Source organism: Lycorma delicatula, chromosome 7 (genome assembly GCF_047948215.1).
Source record: "Lycorma delicatula isolate Av1 chromosome 7, ASM4794821v1, whole genome shotgun sequence".
In the NCBI taxonomy this organism is placed as follows: Eukaryota; Metazoa; Arthropoda; class Insecta; order Hemiptera; family Fulgoridae; genus Lycorma; species Lycorma delicatula.
The window spans coordinates 85,307,505-85,328,422 of NC_134461.1; the positions used below are offsets into that span (position 1 = coordinate 85,307,505).

General features: G+C 32.5%; 1 protein-coding gene across 5 annotated transcripts in view; it reads right to left on the bottom strand.

Moving 5' to 3' along the window:
- LOC142328079 (uncharacterized) overlaps positions 1–20,918 on the bottom strand; it is a 63,946-nt gene that overhangs the window by 13,877 nt on the left and 29,151 nt on the right. For 4 of the 5 annotated variants that reach the window (XM_075371560.1, XM_075371561.1, XM_075371563.1 and 1 more), the window contains 4 exons: positions 16,345–16,916; positions 9,854–10,059; positions 9,001–9,155; positions 1,511–1,678 (listed from right to left, as the gene is read on the bottom strand). In XM_075371560.1, coding sequence (XP_075227675.1) covers positions 1,511–1,678; positions 9,001–9,155; positions 9,854–10,059; positions 16,345–16,916 — 1,101 coding nt within the window. The remainder of the gene's footprint in view (positions 1–1,510; positions 1,679–9,000; positions 9,156–9,853; positions 10,060–16,344; positions 16,917–20,918) is intronic. The other variant, XM_075371564.1, reaches the window with a different exon arrangement.

Below are 20,918 nucleotides of genomic sequence, written 5' to 3' on the forward strand. Positions count from 1 at the left end.
TTTATCCGGAGATCCCAGGTTTGAATCCTGGCCAGGCATGGCATTTTTTATATGCTACAAAATCCCAATTCCATTTCCATCTTCCATCCAAAAGCTTATGTGGTGAGATCATCGAACAAAAAAAAATTGAACTATTCCATTTGTGGTTACATAGAGTCCCATGGTTCATAAACATCTATGTTCTCTGGTTGTGTAGAGTACATTTAAAATAGTATCCAAGGAGCCAATAATGTTAAAAATTAACTGATCTGCCAGCCCACAACTGTCAACTTCCAATATCCAAAGGCAAGTAACACACTGGCGATCTGAGCTGGATAAGATTATGGGTAGATAGAGCATAAATAACTTGAAAGGCTAGTCCTTGAATACTAAGCAATAAAAACCACGTAAAACAATAATTATAATTTTCAAAGAAATGTATATTTATTTATTTCTTTTTATATATCCTTTAAAATACTTTGCAGATAAATATCTTATAACTTGGAATCTCCAAACTGGTACTACTAGAGAAACTTATCAGAAAATTGTAAAAACTATGATGTTCTTAGGTAAAGAGTGCAATATCAGAACTTTTAACATGACTAATAAATTAAACAATTTAAAATAAAAATAAATTGACAGCTTAAGTTCAGGTAAAGTTCAGATAACAGAAAACCTGCAGCATATTTAGTTATAGAATTATAAACATAAAAACAGTTAATAGAAATGTTGATGTAAGAATACAAGACAAAGGGTATGTTATAACAAGCAATATAGTGAGAGTTATTGTACTAGTTATTCAGTGTAACCCAAACTAGTGATAGAGCAGGTTTATATGCCAACAAAACAAACAGAAGAAAAAAAAACATATGATATTACCAAGTAATGAGAATTAAGTAACGATGGGGGTGAGCTAGAATGATACATCAAGATACAGAAAACAATTGGAAAGTTTAGTTTAGGTGAAAGAAACAAAACAGTAACCAGGTTTTTTAGTTTTATAAATATAAATTAATAACAGCAAATATAATTGAAATAAATTACATAAGAATACAACTACTGATGGATGGAAGCAGATTGTATCTTATAGAATAACAATGTAGGAGTTGAACACAGAATTTTTTATCATGTAACAGACTATAAAATAAATTTTATAAGCAACATAATGAGAATTCTAGTTATTCAACGTGTAACCCAAACCTGTGATAGAACCTTCGTTCATAATATGATTGGTAATATCAACCACGCTGTGAAGAAATGAAGATTTATGTGGGAAAAGCTAATAATGTTAAAATTTTAATGAACTACAAAAAAATAATAAAGTACCAGATATAAAAGAGAAAATAGAATCAATAATCAACAATTGAATAAAATGTTGACTCCTTCATATATAGATCAGTAATTGTTTATCAGCTTTGTAAATTAAAAAAATATATATATACATATTTATAAACTTTAATGCTACAACAAAGAAATAACACTTTATACATCATAATGTTAAAACAACTAAAAATAAAAAATCAATACTTACATCCATCTGGGTGTTCTTCAGTGACTGATGGCTTCTCGGAAACTCCTTTTTCAACATCCAATGCTCTTTTCAGTATACTTTCTGTACGATGCAATTCAACAGGAGGTAACCTGAATTTCTCCTTCTCAACTCTTTCCAAATTTAAATTGGTTAATATACAATCAAAATCTGAGAAAAAAGAAAAAAGTTAGTCTAACAAAAGCATTAGGGATAGAAAGAAAAAACACCCTCTTCCAGTCCATTTCATCTACATTAACTAAATAGGTTGGTTCTTCATTACTAATGGATACTTTTTTCCAGTAGTTAAACCATTTTTGCTTAAATATAATACTCTTCAAATCTTACTCATATTTTTTATTAGATACACAAACTCAATTATCTCAAATTACTTTTTTTCATAGCAGTACATATTAAAACCTAATGATGTATGGATATTATTAAAATTATTTATTTATCCTTAATGCAAAAACTATTTTTGAAGACCTTCAGGATGAAATTTTGAAGCACGTGGATTACTATGAAAAATGTTTCCATGTTAAGTAGAAATTATATATAGAAGTCAGACAAGATAAGTTGTTTTAGTACAAAAATGCTTTATTTTAATATTAACAATTTTTAGCTCAGTTTTTATTTTCAAAATAGATGGATTTTAAGGGAAATCAAATATAATTAGGTGGTCTTAAATTTTTTTTTTTGAGGGCAAAAAATGCTGCGTGTTATCATCATCTGGGGATGGTCTTAAATGTACAGATGACTGATTACTAGAGATCATGAGAATGTAAGCATAGGAATAATCACATTTAAATACATACTTTTCTGAGAAGTGGTACTTCAGTCATTACCAGCTGGTTTTTTTGTGTGCAAATCCTGGAAAGGAAATGAAGGCCTCGATACTACGATAAGATATATAAAGAAGTTATTTTACAGCCATAATGTACTTATAAATTTTCTCTATACATATCTAAGGAAGAGGCATCATACATAATAAAAGAGAAGGGTGGAAACGAAAATAAAGATCTCTCTCTGTGTATGGATTAATCCAAGAGGAATGTACTCTATTTCAATTCAAGTATATTTATTTTTTGGGGGGCTTACAATCACCATATGAACTTGAAGCTTGTGCGTGGGATATGAAAATGGAACTTTGAAGCATATGAAAAATGCCATGCCTGACTGGGATTTGAAACCAGGATTTAAATACATCTAATTAAAACTATATTGCATACATATAATGAAATATATGCAAGAAAATCCTTGATAAATAAGTTTTTAATCAAAAACAAACATTTAAATTTAAAAAAAATTTTTATTTTAATTAAAAAAAAATTTCCAGAACAATGCTTATTAAGCACTTTAGAAATATCACATCCGTTAGCAAAATAACAAAAACAAATTTTTTTCTGGGCGCACAATGAAGTGCCGTTATCGGTGCCTGGACACAATATTTATGTAGCAAACAAATATTAAAAAAGTAACTATGAAAAATTAGTTCAAAAATTAAACAACAGTAATATAAAATCACAGCTTAGATGAATAAAGCCTATGATGTACGTTTAAAGCAAAATAAAACCACAATGAAAGCAACATTAACAAGAGATAAATATTAACAAACACGACTGCTGAAAATAAGCACTGATTTTCTTCTGATTTGCTTCCACTGTGATTTTGAATTAACTAGTGTAAATACCCTGTTTGAATTTTGAAAATCGGAAGATTGGTTGCGATAACAGCATTTCTGAATAATCATGGTTTGTTAGAAAAAAGTGTATCTGATGCACGCAAAAATTAGCCTTTAACCTACTAACAAATATCCTGTTTGAATTTTGAAAATTGGACAATTGTTTGCAAAGATATTATAAGAGCACCATCAACGCCTCCCAAGTTAATGCCCAGGGATACCCCATTTGTTACCAGTTGATAGTCATGACTGGTCTAGCCTTGCACGAGTTGCTTGCACCATGTCACCACTCGAACCTCACACACAGTCCCCATGAAAAGCCATGGGGCTTTTTAATTTAAAAAAATTAAAATTTTTTAAATTTGTTTAATATTATTTTATTTAACGTAAATTTAATTCTATTATTTTTGTAATTTTATTCATTCCAATTGTTTGAATCATTAAATTCAAATCCAGTTAACACAGTGATAGAAGCTCATAGTTAACTAATTAAATACATTAAATTTTCTGTTACAACTGGTAAATCTTCACTACTACATACATTTTTATAAATATACATGCATATATATATATACATATTTATAGTCTAGGATACTCCTGGAAATATAAGGATTCCAATGTGGAGGTCACATATATAAACTGGTTCGGCCACTAAGCTGCTACAGTAGGACATACACCCTCAATAAAATTGTGGTGCAGAGCAGATCTATGCTGGTGTGACGGCAGCTGCACATGGCTCTCTCCCGCCAGAAGCAGTCCGTTGTCATATAATTTACAAATTAATTTAATTTAATCTCTAAGCGTAGATTATATATTTATTAATAAAAGAAAGGGATTATTAGTTAATATTTAGTACTAAAAAAAGGATCTTTATTTAGGAGAGTCGGTGTGCATCTGGCTGGTGCATTAAGTGGTGGTTTGCTCAGTGCCAATAGCAACAGCTGGACTAACAACTAATATAACCTCACATGAATACACACAACCAACTCCCTACTATCAATATGGCTACTAGCATTAAACATTATATTTCTATTAAATTCTATATCTAGAAACTCTTGGGCCTATTTTAAATATAAAAACATCAAAATGTTCAGAAAGATATTCTCTACACACTAATATTTTTGTAAAATATTTAATATTATCACAAATATGAGGATACAAACGCATTGAGGGTCCAGAGAGCAGAATCCCCTGGCTAGACAGATGGGCAAGCGAAGAGAGCCCTGACCGGCTAGTAATACATAAGTAAGATGAAGCAATACAAGAAAAATAAAAGCAAGAATAAAGAACATGCTTACATGACTGAACATACTGTCCATAAAAAAATCATATGATTTTTTTCTCTTAAATGTTTATAAACAATAAGTAAGAAGCAATACCAAGAAATAAGAACAAGAAGAAAGAACATGCTTACATGACTGAACATTGTGCCCGTCAAAAAATCTTATGATTGATTCTTAAATGTTTATAAGCAATAAATAATAACTATAAAATAAATTAATAAATTTTACTACCATAATTCATTCATTAAATACCGCAGCCATCTTAAAACACAACTATTTTAGATACAAAAAAATTGATACTGAAAATACTATTTATTATGGATTTAGATTGTACATACGATTTTTTGTGGGCTTTTAGTTACAATTAAACATACATATATACACCCTACGTGACACTCCCTGAAACATAAGGATTTCAAAATGGGGTCGAACATCTAAATCGGTTCGGCCGTTGAGCTGCTACGATAGAACAAAAACATACACCCTAAAACACTCTTTTGGAGCAGTCATGTAAAATGTAACTTAAAAGAATAAAATTACCATCTGGCATATGCCAAATGATATAAAGAGAAGATACGAGGTATGATCAAAAATACGGTGAATAATTTTTTATTAAAAAAAGTAATAAGTTACACAGAATTCGATTTAGTCTCCTTCAAAGTACTGTCCTTGGCTAGCAATGCACTTATCCCAACGTTGACTCCATGACTGGAGGCATCTTTCAGAAGGGCTTTCAGCTGCTCGGTTGTGGCCCTCTCAATGTCAGCAATGGCGTCAAAACTTTTTCCTTTAAGCACAGTTTTAATTTTTGGGCAGAGCCAAAAGTCACATGGTGCTAAATCCAGTGAGTATGGCGGATGTGGACAGATAGGAACACTTTTTTTGGCCGAAAACTCACGAATGAGAAGTGAGGTGTGACACGGCGCGTTGTCGTGGTGAAGAAGGAAGCCATTGGTCCATTTTTCTGGTCGCTTTCTTCGTACGTCGTTTCGCAAACGTTGCAGTACACCCTTATAAAATGTTAAGGTCTTCCGATAGCTCTCGAATAGTCATTCGCCTGTTTGAACACACCATTGTTTCCACTTTTTGCACATTTTCAACTGTTTTTGAGGTTACTGGACGTCCCGCACGCTGCTTATCTTCAACAGACTCATTTCTGTTTTTAAATCGGTCATACCACTTGTACACAGTCTTCAAAGTTACCACATTATCGCCATACACAGATTCCAACATTTCGTGAGCTTCTTTGGCACTCTTTTGCAACTTAAAACAAAATTAATGTTAATGCGTTGTTCAAAATCCATGTTGCGCGACAGACACGATAAACACAACCTCACTCTAGTGGTTCTGGCAGTTGACTGGCAAGCTCGAACGTGTTACAACTTGTCCCTGCCTGTCTCAGTTGATCACGCTATTGGACAAATTACAGTATATGAATATAACGTCGGCAGTTGCCGCTATAAAAATTCATTCACCGTATTTTTTGATCACACTTTGTAAAAATTATATCAATCAAATCTTTGAATCCAGATACACGGCCTTAAGATATCATAAGACATTCGATAACATCGATACATTGTTGCCTAAGATTAGATGTTAGCCACCAAATTTAAACTTTCAACACAATGCCGCATAAAAGGCACAATCCACAAGGATGGGTGGTGTACTGTTAGTTGGCAGTCACAGTAAGTATAGACAGGTATAGAATTATTGTGTCTAGAGTACCTGTATAAATTGTAGTATCAGGATTCACACCATTTATAATATTAAAAAAATTCTCGCAAGATTCAGATTAGTATCCTTTTTTTGATATTGGCCAAGACTAAATCAATAATTCATGAAAGACGGTTGCCAAGGGAAGAGTATGGTAATGATGTTGAGTAACAGGAGGTAATTATATATTTAGAGATAAGAATAGGTGAGCTATGACTAACAGAGCAGTTGCTCTTGGTCATTTCTCATATCTATTAACATGCTGGTGGGAGAGCAACGCATCAAGGGTACAATGATTTGGTTGGATTTTAATGCGAGCTACACAGGAGCAGATCATTTGATGATCACTGATAACACCAAGGAACAAACAACACTGCTTTGGTTTTCCAGATGTTAGAGGGGATAAATTCATTTTTCCTATCAAGTATCAGGTATGCAAGCATGGAAAGTTGATCGATTGTGCTACCACTCCTGACATATTCATCAAATGAATTTTTGTATCTTTTCCAATCTGCTTTCTCAACCACCCATCTGCATGGAAGACTGAGGGCAAACCACTATTTCTGACTGAGATAGCAACTGGTCTGGGATCACTTCCAAAGAAGTTTCTGGACACGCGCAAGGTACGATATGGAAGTAAGAATGCTGAAGATAAGAATAGATAGATGTATGAAAATGTACCAAAGATCACATAAATGTGTACAACCCATATTTCAATAAGCAGAGATTTAAGATCTGCTTCAGTCAATCAATTATAGTACCTCGAGAAGAACATGATGGTGAACCTCATGAACAGTGATAGGCATTGAAATTGCCAATTATTAAGCAGGGCACAGGAATCTGTGAAAACAGATTGGGCAAATCATCCTCAATGACATTGGAATATGGCGGAATATAAAAATTGCAAATACTCATTTTAAATGGCATAACTATCATCACTGAGACTGCACAGGTGTGTAGTATGTGTATATATAAACTCAGCGTGCAGATTATTTATCAAATATTATCTGGTTTTTCATTTTTGATTTTATGATCTTTAGGGGTGCTTTGCTTCTTTGGTTACTTCATCCACCACCCATATCCTCGTAGAAATCTTGAAATAGTGAAGGGGACTTGTAAGTCTGGGAGGATGGAGATATCATACCAAGCGATGATATAGATAACTACCAGGTATCTTGGTATTTTGCTGCATAATCAGTACAGCAGGAACTTTATAGGATGGTGTGTAATGCTTAGGTAAACCATCTTTGTAGCAGAAATTACCTTCTTGTCAGTACTCAACGCTGCAATAGCAGCTATGAGGGACTGTTTTTTTTTTTTAATTAGTTCTTTGCACGATTCTCTTTATATATATATTGTTAGAGAGAGCCTGGACAAAACTAAAACCAGTTGTACAGGTTTGCTCATGTTAAAGGATTTTCTGTATTCCTGATGAGCCAGAGAAAAGGACATTTTGTTCTGTAGAATTTTAATATAGCCTTTTCTTCCTTATAAAGGGGGCATTTTTATAGAGTGTATGTATCCTGAAAAGACACCTTGTAGTGTGAACCTTTACAAATAACACATTTTTCTATTTCAGCACATGTGCTGTCATCATGTCCTGTATAGCTGCGACATGCACAAACTTGTTCCTTCTTGCAACCATCTTTGTTATGAACAATACTGACACTGAAAGCAGTGATTTGGGTTTGGTATATATGATCACATACAGACAATTCTGATTCACTTAACAGTTGGAACAGAAAAAGTTAGAATAAGTGAAAATGTTGACACGTCAACACCATTCTCCACCCTCACAATTCTTTGCAGAGACATCATTACTGACTGTGGTACTAGCTCTTCTGATATTTCAATTACCTCAATGTCAGTCAAGTCACGGCAAAAGATTACTGCCTTACTGAAATTTAGTATTATTGAGGCTCCACCATCACTGCGTCCTTTCTTATATTCTTAGGATTAGAAGTTTTTGACATTGCTCTTCACTTTATACTTCAATCAATAGGGCAACACCTTTAAGCTTCTTAACAGAAGTTACTTTTCTCATTGCACCTCAATACAAGAAAATTTGTACATAAAAATTTAACCCCCCTCTGTAGTTTTTTTCCTAACACTAGACAAATCTTTGGGTGACTAAGTCTTAGCCGATCAAAGTCTCTTTTAACTACTGTTTGTTAGTCTTTTCAAGCGGACCAACACGCACCAAAGGATTTTTAATTGGAACTGATATATGGCTCCCACGAGTACCAATGATGTAGAAGACCACTCCAGCAGAGCACGCTCACAGTGGAGCCAGGACTTCATACAACTGGGTTCACTGGGTGTAAAAGATTCAGTAGCTCAGTTTGTAATGAGAAGAAAAGTTGCAGAGGCTACAGCTGTAGGGACGCCAACCCCTCAGTCTTAAAGAGTAAGACTCCCTGACAGGATAAAAATGATCAGAAATAATCATTTAGTGAAGGTCTATTTTGCGAGACCTCAGAAATGCACAATCATAAAAAATCACTTTAAATCATACTCACTGAGCAATTCTCTAAACCAGAATATCATACTAAAAAAAAAAACAAACTTAGGCCAGACAAAAATTAAACTCCAATGCGTTTAAAATTTTAATTATACAACCTTCAATTAATTTAATTTAATTATGTTAACCTTCAACATAAAACGTGTTTAATATCATTAAAACAATTTTTTTATGTCCAAGTTGAACAACCATAAACCAAATGAGCATAATAAAACTAAAGCAATAAAGTAGTATTATACTTATATAAATGTTAGATTAATATATAAATCATTAACTCATAAATTAATTGAATTACCAGTTGTATCATAAAAATCAGGTGAATACACTTCACTGGTTGCCTCCTGTGAAAGCCATCTAATACGTATGCGAGGGCTACTCTTGTAAATGTTTTGCATTGCCTGACAAATGTAAAACCCACCCTCAGCATTACGAACTGCAAGAAATTCATTTCTGAAAACCAAAATATTAAGAGATAATAAATCAGAATACATTAATTTTTTTAAAAATATCAACAAGCCTAAGATTAATTTTTCATAATTTTACATCACTTCCAATCAACCCCTTATGAGTTAAATTTCAAAGTAAAGAGAATTTATTTTTAAGTTTAATGAGAATTAAATGTGCTGCTTAACATTCTAAAAAGATTTCCTTTAACACAGTCATCCAACAGATTTGTTAGACATTCATAGTAGGTAGATTAAATACCAAACAATAAGAACAAATTAACACTGCATTTAAAAAAAAAATTATTGAACATATTACTGGTGCTTGTAACAAACAGGAAATAGCTTGATATAATTTTTAGACTACTGTTAAACGAATTCAGTCATGGTAACAGATAATAAAAAAAGTGGAACAGTATAAATTAAACTGTGCTATGAACAGTATTGGAAGTAAATAAAATATGAATAAGGAATGAAAGCTGGTAAAGTACAATAAAGAAAATATAGGAAGATTGATTGAAAAGAAAAAACACACACTAAAGAAATATTGGGAATAGGACAATCAGTTTTCAAATTTACTGGTACCAAGAACCTGCATTTAGGTAGAATACCTTATCATAATTAATAGAAAAGATAATGGCTTCTTACTATCTTACTAAAAATGATAATACAAATTTAACAGATTAATACAAATTCAATACTTACTTATAGAAAACAATAAGTTTATCATCATTGGCCTTGCTTGGAGTTGTTTTGTTCATTTTAGCAATAATGGAGAACTCAGGCAGAGGGCTCTGATAAGGCTGAGTCGGTAATCGTACCCTCTTGGACTTTCTATCATCTAAACTTTCATTCTTTGACGACTCTGCTCCTGGTGTTGATGCCGATGATGCTTGTACTACTGGTGACTGCTGAAAACATATAAGAAGTATTACCCAATGACACTCAAATGACATTAAAGGACTACTAACCTTACCTCTTTCAAAATAGTTCCTTTACTACTACTTATCTAAGCTGGTTAAGTCAACAAGATGTGTATATTTATTTATATAAGCTTACATTAAATTTATTTATTCTTTAACTAACACAGCATTCATTTACAGTTGCTTTACAGAGAAATGAATCTTGTAGTCTGTGAAAAAGTCCAAGCCTTAACAGACTCTTCTATATTAACTGTAAACAGAAACTGATTCACCAAATACAGGATAAAATTAATAGAAGTGATTATAAAGATGAACTAGGTATCTGAAATAAAGAACTAAAAAACAGAGTTCAACAGCAGTCATTTCTACAATTTTCAATTAACATTTTTCATTAAAAAGAATGTTTAGCATTTTTATTTTTAAATCGCATACTAAGCTTGAACACACATTTATTAACAGTTCTATCTGGAGATGTCTAGCGCAATGACAGTACAGAATATAAAATAAAATTTAGCATACCAATCTCCCCCAAGTGGAATTTATTTACTATACAGAAACAGCTGGTCTAGGTCAATCCTATTTACCTTGATATGTTTACCCAGCTCCAGTTGACTCATTATTCAAAGTCACTCTATTGATGTGCTATCTGGTACCAAGTGAAAACTAAAATATACGACTACAGTGAATTGCAAAGATGTAAAGATATAATCATAATCTAAGGATAATCACAAACAAGTAAATGAATCCAGTTAAAATATATGGATTATTGAGAATAAGGAATAGCACCAGAAACGGATTAATTGATAGCATGACATTAGAAGATACTGGAAAACAGATTAGAAGCTAAAAAAAATAATAAATTATGTAAAAAAAGAACATGAAAAAACAGATGATGTATTTAATTAAAATCTAATAATTCATATAGCAATAAACATAAAAAAAGCCAAATAAAATAAGTACTATGAAAGAAATGAGACAATTTCTACAAGACCTACCTAAAACTTTTATGCATTTCAAATTTTTTTGATTAAAACCAAAATTAATTATTCCTAAGTCAATCGATTTTTCTCTTAAATTTGTAGCATCATATCAGTTCGTGTCAAACATTAATTGGTCCAACTACTACAAGTGGCCAGTAAAAGCAAACTTATATAAACTGCTAATTACTATCACTGGCATTTTCTCTCAACGAATAAGGAAGGGAATGTTATTCAAAACATTTTTGTACCTACTTTAATACATGAAATTAAAAAAAAACATTGAATTTATTTTACGAATATGTCTTCTTAGACTTAACATTTTTTTTTATGCAAGATTACCTAGAGAAGTTTAAATCATCCCTCAAAAATTAAAAGCAGCCTGATAAAATACTGTAATATAAGCAGCTTGATAAAATTCTGATTAGAGATTATCAAACCCCAGCAATCGTTATTGAAAAAAAAAAAAAAACTGTGATATATTTAGACAGCATATAATTATATTGTGCAGTCTAACAATCTGTTATTAACTATATTTTAGAGCAGTATATTTAGGACAATGGAAGACAAAATATAAAACAAATACATTTTGTTAATTTAATACTTACCTTACTCATACTACCAGAGAACATTTACTGACAAATCCAGGATGTAAATAGGATAGGAATACACAAATGAGGTTTAGGTAGCATGTCACACATGGGAGTTCAACTGGCAATTTTGAATACTGCAAAAATTATTTATTACATTTACATATATGACATGAAAAACAAAGAAATTAAAATATACTTAACTTTACATTAATATTTAACTTTCAAATGAAAAGAAAAAGTAAAAAAAATATTATTAAAACTATTCCTGAATTTTCAAACTTTTTTTTTTGTTCCATGGATTCCCAGATTATATGTTTATCAAGAAGCTGACAATTTTCTTCCTCATAAGCTAGCAATGCATTACTTTTACAAAGTCAATAATCTATCACAGCACCTTCTAACATTCGATACTTTACCCTTCAAAATATCTAAGAATTATGAATAGGGATGACAAAGTTTCTTCAACAGAATATGAGTGATAAATTAAAATCAGCAACTACCACTTACATGAAAATAAATAAGATTTTCTCTTAATATTAAAAAATAAAGAGTAAAAAATAAATAAGATTTTCTCTTAATATTAAAAAATAAAGAGTATTTTAAAATTTTAAAGACAATAAATTAAATCTGATTAATGACAGCATATGCAGACAAACTGGAAGTTAGAAAAAAAAGGCTTAGTCTCAAACCCAGGACAAATTATTTCATTAATGCTGTGGACAAACTTCATAGAAACCGTTAAGAGTACATAAATATGACTCCTGTCACAGCTTCTTTCTAGTGAAACAATTGATGCTGATACAAGCCACATTTACGTTTAACTTGTTCCAAAATATCAATTCCAATGTTAATATTGTAGTTTCCATTTGTATAGTTATCTCCAACTTTTATAAAAATTTAAGTTGCAAATAAGCAGATCTACATTTCTGAATAAACTAATATTTTAACAAACATTACACACATTCATTATCATTAGTGAAGAAGAGATTTAACATTTATAATTCAATTGTATAGAAATCCTGGGCTCATTTTTATGTGGTTCTTTAATATTAAGTGAGAAAAACAATTCTGTGGTAGAATATTTTTATGCTGCTCAATGCAAAATCATTAATCACTAATAAACTATAATAAAACCAGTGCATCCTAGATGTGATCTCTTGTGTGTGGGGAGTGGCAGCCCTTGGATTTCAAATATTAATACCACAAGCCTAATGGCTAAATCCCTACTGAGTAAAGGTAGGCTGATTTCTATATTAAAAAAGACAACTGCACTATTAGAGTGAAGGGCATGGTACACTTATTATAATACACACCGTTTCTGTACATGTAATCATGAAAGTACAACACTAATGAGTCTAGAGTAAATACAGGGAGTTTCATTTGGATGTAATAAATTTCCAAAAAAAATTACAATGAAATTGTAAACCACACGGTAAGAGTATCGCAGATATCATTTCTTCTTCTTAAAAATTTAATAAAATGATATTGATATCAAAAAAGGTTAAAGAGACTACATTTTTATTTTCAAAATCTGTTATTAATTTAGAATTTTGTTAAAAAAAAAACATGTTAAATATGTAACAGACAATAGATAATAAAAAATGTTTAAGCATTCCATGCAATAAGCAAAAAATAGAAAAATCTGTTACAAAACTCTTATGCTAATAGATGATAAATTAGTGACAGAAAATTTATAATTGTCAAATTTAACCAAAACTGTGATGACTTAATACTACCCCTTGCTAATTATATGAGTATGTTTAATAAATGAAATTGGGCTAGTAGGAGTTTTGTAACAAATTTTTATATTTTTTGCTTGTTATATGAAATGCTTAAACACTTTTTATTATCTATTTTATATATCTACTGTCTACATTTAACGTGCAATTTTTTAAAAAACAAAATTCTAAATTAATAACAGATTTTGATAATAGAAATGTAGTCTTCTCTTAACCTTGTTTGACATCACTATTATTGTTAAATTTTTGAGCAGAAGAAATTACATCTGCGAGACACTTACCATGTGATTTAAAACTTTATTGTAATTTTTTTTTGTTATCACTGCGTTTTGTTAGATTATTCTTTTATGAATTACTGATTGTTATCTTATGGATTTATTATTAAAATTGATTGCCTTTCTAGAACACATAAATATACATTTTTTAAATTTCTTGGCAATTTTGTTGTTGATAGTCATATCATTCACTTCATACCATATTTTTCCTTTTTTAATAAAACTATTATAATGAGCATCACGAATCGAAGATCCAAGATGTAATATTGCACTTATTACTTTGTAAGTCTAATCCTCGATTTTTATCATATCTGTGGACACAGTTTTTATATTAAATGAACTTTTTTTTATTTCTCCATCAATTAGTTCAAATTATAGATTAAAAATTTTACCAATCAAATTTATTTCTGTTTTATGTAATAAATTTTTATATACATTTGCAACATTTTCCTACTGTTCATGTTTTTTGTTTTATTAGCTCTTGTAAAAACAAGCTGTAGTATATTTTGTTTTAAATTTTATTATTTCAAGTACATTATCAATCAGTTTTTGTACACTACCTAGTACTATCAAGTATCAGGTCATCTGCAGCACTTTGTTGAGCTGCAGATGGCACCTGAAAAGACAGAAGCCATCGTGATCACAAAGGCCAAACGAAGACTCACCATAGTGATGCCACTGGAAGGACAAAGAATAGCGTCATGACCGGTGGTTAAGTACCTACACGTATGGATAGACACCCAGCTTCATTTCGGCACACACGTAAAGGAGGCTTGTGAAAAAATTGAAAGAACAAGGAAGTTAGTTGCTGCCCTTCTCCTGAACTGCCATGGCCCGAGGCAGCAAAGGAGGAAACTACTTCTAAGCGTAGTTTATTCAACGCTATTCTATGGAGCAGAGGTATGGGGGGGAGTAACGAAGTGCCAAAAGTACAAAGGCATGATGAAGTCCTTACACAGGAGGTGTTGCCTAAGAATCACGGCAGCATACAGGACCGTGTTGAAGGATGCGATAGAAGTACTTGTGGGAATCCTTCTAACAGATCTGGTTATCGAAATATGGATAAGATTACGTGAGCTTGGGTCCCTCTCTCCCGCAGACAATAAATGGACACGCACACTGATAGAGAACAAGTGGCAAGAACGGTGGGATGGCAGCACAAAAGGCAAATGGACACACCACCTGGTGAGTGATGTAAGGCGCTGGCAAGGGGAGCTCATGACTCGCTGGATTACAGCTTTACTCAGTTTATAGCGGGCCATGGGGGATATAGAGCATTCCTTCATAAGTACGGTCTCGATGATTAACAGAATTACCTGATATGCAAGGAGGAGGAAACGCCATACCATGTGTTCTTCCACTGTCTGAGATATGAAGGACCTAGGACAGAGCTACTTGACATACTAAGCAGGGAAGTGATGTTTCAGCCTGAGGAGCTGATGGACATAATGATAGAAAAGAAAGAAAACTGGAAGGCAATCACTGCGTATGTGAAAATCATGATGAGAGACCTTCAAGCATAGGAGGAGTCACGAAACAATAGGCAGTGTTGGAGAGTGTGGGGGCGGACAGGTTCGCGAGTGAGCAACTAGGGGGTTGCCTTGACGTGAAGAGGCCGCTTTGCTCCCGTATCTGATGGTGTCTGCAGGTAGTAGGTATAAGGGGTATGTATATGTCCCTGTTTAGTTTATGATGTAAGTTTGCTGTACTGATATTATGATGCAATTTTTTTTTACATGTATATTTGAGTATTTTGCTTTTGATTTCTGATCTTGGGGCCTTATTGTAGTGTGTAGTATATATTTTTTCCTACTGTCCAATATATGCCTTTTTAATGTTGTGTTGCTGCACTGATCATGTAATATTAATGAATGCCTCTTTTCAGGCATTTTTTTAAATGATTTTTCTGTTTATATTGTTGTGAGACTTGTTTTCTTGAGTTTTTCTTCTCTTGTATTTGTATATATTGTGTGACTTTTTTCTTTATATCTAGTTTGTAGTATGTAGTTTCATAATATGGTTTTCTGTATCATGATGAATGGTGATGTATCTTGTTTGCTGTAACTGATGTGTTTCTGTTGATTTTCCTATTATGATGTGATTGCACTATGACTATGAGTTGTGAGTGGACATGTAACCCCCCCTTCCAAAAGGAATGCTTCGTTAGCGGTTCCAGGAAGGGTGGTGGTTTAGTCGGTATTGCACAGGTTTACATACACATATTAATAACATCTTGCAGCACCTGTTAGCAAGCCCAACACTGCTTTAGGCATCCCCACCTCTTTAACAAAAAAAGAAAAAAAGAGTATTATCAAGTACTGCTACCTAGCGGCACGTTTCGTCAACCAACCCTTTTGAGAAAAAAGTGACATATTCGAGTCCCATGGTTCATCAAATGGAAGAAAAAATGTCGTCTAAGATAATTTGAGGTATTTATTTAAAGTATTCTTTATTACAAATCTAATTGAACTGAAATATAATGTTTTCATGCTTATTTTTTAATCTTTTCCCCATTTTCATTTCACTTTTAGGTTAGGTCATGTTTAGAATTGTAATAATTCGTTGACTTTGCCATGCCGTCCAGTTTTCTGTGGACTCTTACTGGCAAAGTTCGAACAAATTTCTTGATTTAATTAAATTAAAATAAAAAATTATACTTAATCACCTATAAGATTTTTATTAATCTCACCTTGGTTTCACGTTTCCTTTTGCTACTAGATCTTGGTATTGTTGCGACTTTAATTTCTGGTTTTGATGGAGTTGAAACTGAAGCAGTAGGTGTGGAGGAAGCAGATGTCTGCAGCTGTGTTTGTTGTTCACCCCTTGTTTTGGCATTTTGGTCCACAGAGGTTACATTTGTCTTACTATCAGCTGATTCTGATTGCTGCTGAACTACAGCTTGCTTAGAACCACCATCACCAGAAGCAACAACTGAAATGGAACTTGTTTTATCAGCACCAGAGTTATCAGCTGATGCTGCATTTGTTGATTCACCACATTTCCCAGAATCGCTTGTTTTTAGTGTCGTCGAAATGGTATTTGTTACATTAGCAGTAATTGAAACAGGAGAAACAGTTGTTGGCTGCGATGTTAAAGGTTGTACATGTGTAGTCTGAGATTGTGGAGATACTGTGGTAGATAATGGGACCTGCCCTTTAACACCACTTGATGTTTCAACATTTACTTGTTCCGGTTTACCACGAGAAGTGGTTGAAGAAGAATTAGAAACACTGTCCGACTTTACTGGCACAGATCCCGTTCCTAAAAAATATAAATAAAATCAACTAACATATTTAATTACATTAATTCATCTTAAAAATGTTTGTTTCTATATTTTTTCCAAGTCTCGGAAAAAAATGTCAAAGCCATATAAAATGGATAACTTGAAATTAACAAGAAGTGCTACTCTTCCATTGTGTCAAAAAACACAGTCAGCTTTCAACTGGTTTACCTTAAATTAAATCATGGCCCACAGAATAGTGTAATTGAAAATTTTGTGAATTAAATTAATTTCTTTAATTAACTTAAACATTTTTTTTTGCTAACTATCATTTGTGTATTAAGGTATATAAAATGATAGTTTTTTTGGGTGAACCCTTCTTTTAATTATTTTAAAATTTTACTAGTTTTATTCAGGGCAGAAAGGGGCAATGTAAACTGAAATAAACTGTAATTTCCATGAACGATGACATTAAATCATGAACCTTGCATGATACGAATCTATCATTTCTCTATTTGTCCACACCACATTTTGTCACAGTGTTTCGCTAATTTCACTGTATAGCTCTATACTTAGTTATGGGCTCTCATTTATGGTCTAAAATTTTTTGGAATGATTTACTGTTTGTAGACATAGTTTTCTGACAGGTTAACGATTCCTTGATATGCACATCATTTGTCCGAATAAATTTGTTCCTGCTTTTATGTAATTTTTTTATTAAAGGCATTAAAGTTTGCGCACTTCTGTTTGGCACCATGACCTAAAGACCAATCACTACTTTCTCAGCAGAAACCAACAAACCCCCACTGTTGAGGCACTATGGCATCATACGGCTAACATTGTTTTTGTTGCAGTAACATACTCTTGTTGACTGGCCAAAACTTTTGACGTGGCAATGATAAATTGAAGAATGGAAGTCACGAATGTCACCTGCAGACCAGTGTGAATGATGAAAACATTCAGATCGTTCATGACCTTGTGGAAGGTGATACCACTGAAACTATAATCGGAGAGGGACAGAAGTGTTGGGAGTGTGTATACAATGTTGTTAACATTCTTGGATACAGCAAAGTGCTGGCAAGGTGGGTTTCATGTCTTCTTACTGAGGCACAAAGAAATGCCCAAAAAGACAGATGTCTTTCTGGATATTTTTTGTGGCTTCTAAATCACTTTGAGGAAGGAGAGGAATTTTTAGATTGTATTGTGACTTACGACAAAACATGGGTCTACCATTACACCTCAGAAAGCATGGAGTAGATGAAAGTTCAAGCAACTGTCTTTTAGGATGCAAAAGGTTTACTGATTGATTGATTTCCTGCATGAACGAAGGACAGTAAATCCGGCACACGACTGCCAGTTGCTAGATGATGTCAGGGCTGCTTATCACAACAAACAATACCAGTAACAGATTCACAACGTCTTTCTTCTCCATGACAACGCACAACTGCATAAAGCAGCTCAGACTCGTGATTAACTAGCTAAAATTCATTGACACCTCTTACACTACTGCACAGTTCAGACTTGTCAATGTGTAATTTTCACATGTTTGGTTTGTTGAAAGAAGCTTTAGGAGGGGAAGGATTCAAAGATGATGCCGCAGTCGAACATTATATGCGTAATTGGTTGTTGCGACAGCCATCTTAATTTTTTGATGGGCGGATCAGGAAACTACCTATCCAGTTGTGAAAATGTATTTCTGCAAAAGGAAACTGTGTAGAGAAATTAGGTAATTTATTTGTAATTTTATCTAACATCAATACAGCAATATAAACAAATTCGGTTTTATATTTTAATGACCCTTGCACCATGAGCACAAACCTCATGCATATAGTTACTCCAGTCTACAAACATGTTGTGGCTGATTTCTAATGTTCACAAAACTTGACTGATGCTAGGCCCTTTGCCGAAGCATTAATACTATTTACCAAAATGGTAATTTAGAACTAGTTAGAAATTTGGTTTGGAGTAACTGTTTAAATTTTGCCCACTTTTTCTTAGAGCACGTCCACCAATCCTGTGCACCAATTAATATCTAGGTGGATTGTGTGTAGGAATGTCATGTTCCTGGAAAAACAAAACATCATTTTCATTTGTAACACCTTCCAACTAGATGCACAAAATTCCTGATGCATGATGGAAAGCAAAAAACAAGACTAGATGATGTTTAATAATCAGCTACATATCACCACATAAGCTTGAAGCTTGTGTGTGGGATACGGAAATGGTATTTTGTCGTCTATGAAAAATGTCTACCTGATTGAGATTAGAACCAGATATTTAAATATAATTAATTTAAACTACATTGCATATAATTAATGAAATGTATGCAAGAAGATCTATAACAAATTAATTTTTAATCAAGAAACATAATTTAAATTTTTAACTTTTCAATATTTTATTTTGAATTAAAATAAAATCTCCATGGCATTGCTGCTTATTAAGAATTAACAAATATCACAACCATTAGCAATATAAAAAAAAGTTTTTTCCTAGGTGCACAACAGTGTTGTTATCAGCCTGGAACCAATATTACCATCATGAAGTAATATAAACAATTAAAAATTAAACTGATATAAAATGCTTATTCCATATACTAATAACAAAATAAAACCCAATAAAAACAATATTGAAAATTAACTTAAAACAACAAAACTGGATAAAATACGTTATAAAAATAATCAAATATTTGAATACAGACGCATGGCCTTAAGAAATCGTAAGACTTTGGATAACGTAGTTGTATTGTTTCCTAAAATATTTCTGATATTAGTCTTAATTTTAAATTTCCAATGCAATGTTGCATAATAAACACAGTCCACAAGTGTGTGGTGTACTGATAGTTGGCAGTCACAATGAACACAAATAGGGACAATCTGTCTGAGTCATGAGATTTCCATCAGTTAAGTCTAGTATGCCCTATTCACAAACGGCAAATAACTTCTTTTCATCTGTCACTGGATAGAACCTCACAGAACACGTGTTCACACGTGAACACTGTCACAGAACACGTGACAGTAAGACACTGTCCTTAACTAGACAAAGTTTATTATTGATGGTAGCATGCAGTTCACTCTGCCACTCATCAAAAATCACCCCTTCAGAAAACAAACAAGATCTTTAGAAACAACGTGATTAATGAAAGGAGCCTCCAACAAAGCATCTTTCGATGCACAATCAGTGCGCTCATTGCCAGAAATTCCGATGTGGCTGGGGATCCAACGGAAACTGTGTGTTATGCCGAGTCTCATTTTAGAAATAATAGACTGTATCTCAATGACATATATAGCTATATACAGTCATGTATGATCGCGCATAGTATGGACAAGGACGTGCATTAAATATTAATAAAATTAAATTAATTAATAACTTTAACATATTACTACTAGAGTAATTAGTGCCTACTCTTGACACATAACAGAATAGTACCTAAGAAGTCTTTTGATAGTTGTTAAATAGAAATAATTTCAAATTAGTACTGGCATAAAACTTAACAAGCAAGAGATAAAATATACAATTATAAAATAAATTATATTTTTTCCTATTCAAACATTTTTGAAGGACAATAAAACCTAAAATACATATTGAAATGAATATTTTTTAAACTGGATAACAGCAGGTAACACTCAAGAGAACAGAAATAAAATTGTGAAAAAATATGTATTCACAAGTTTATCTTGGCACATGACTAAATAATGGAATCTTTTAACGAGATTAAAAAATCTCTTATTAAAGTTGAGGACTTGCTTCAGTTGCATTTACCTGATCATTCCCACGACTGTCATTAATTGAACTCCACTAACCCAAGTAGTGCCAATAGGGCTGTAGGACCATATTAATTATTTGTATGATTATCTATTAAGAAACAAAGAAATTTATTGCTGGATTTGGTTACTTCAATGGCATAATTGGGCATAATTGCTAAAAAATTATCAACTCACTTAATGCTAAAATAGTAAGAAATAACACATAATTTTCTAAATATTAAAGAAAAAATCTGATGTGGGCTCCACATGACTTCCTTGTATGTATATTAAATTACATAT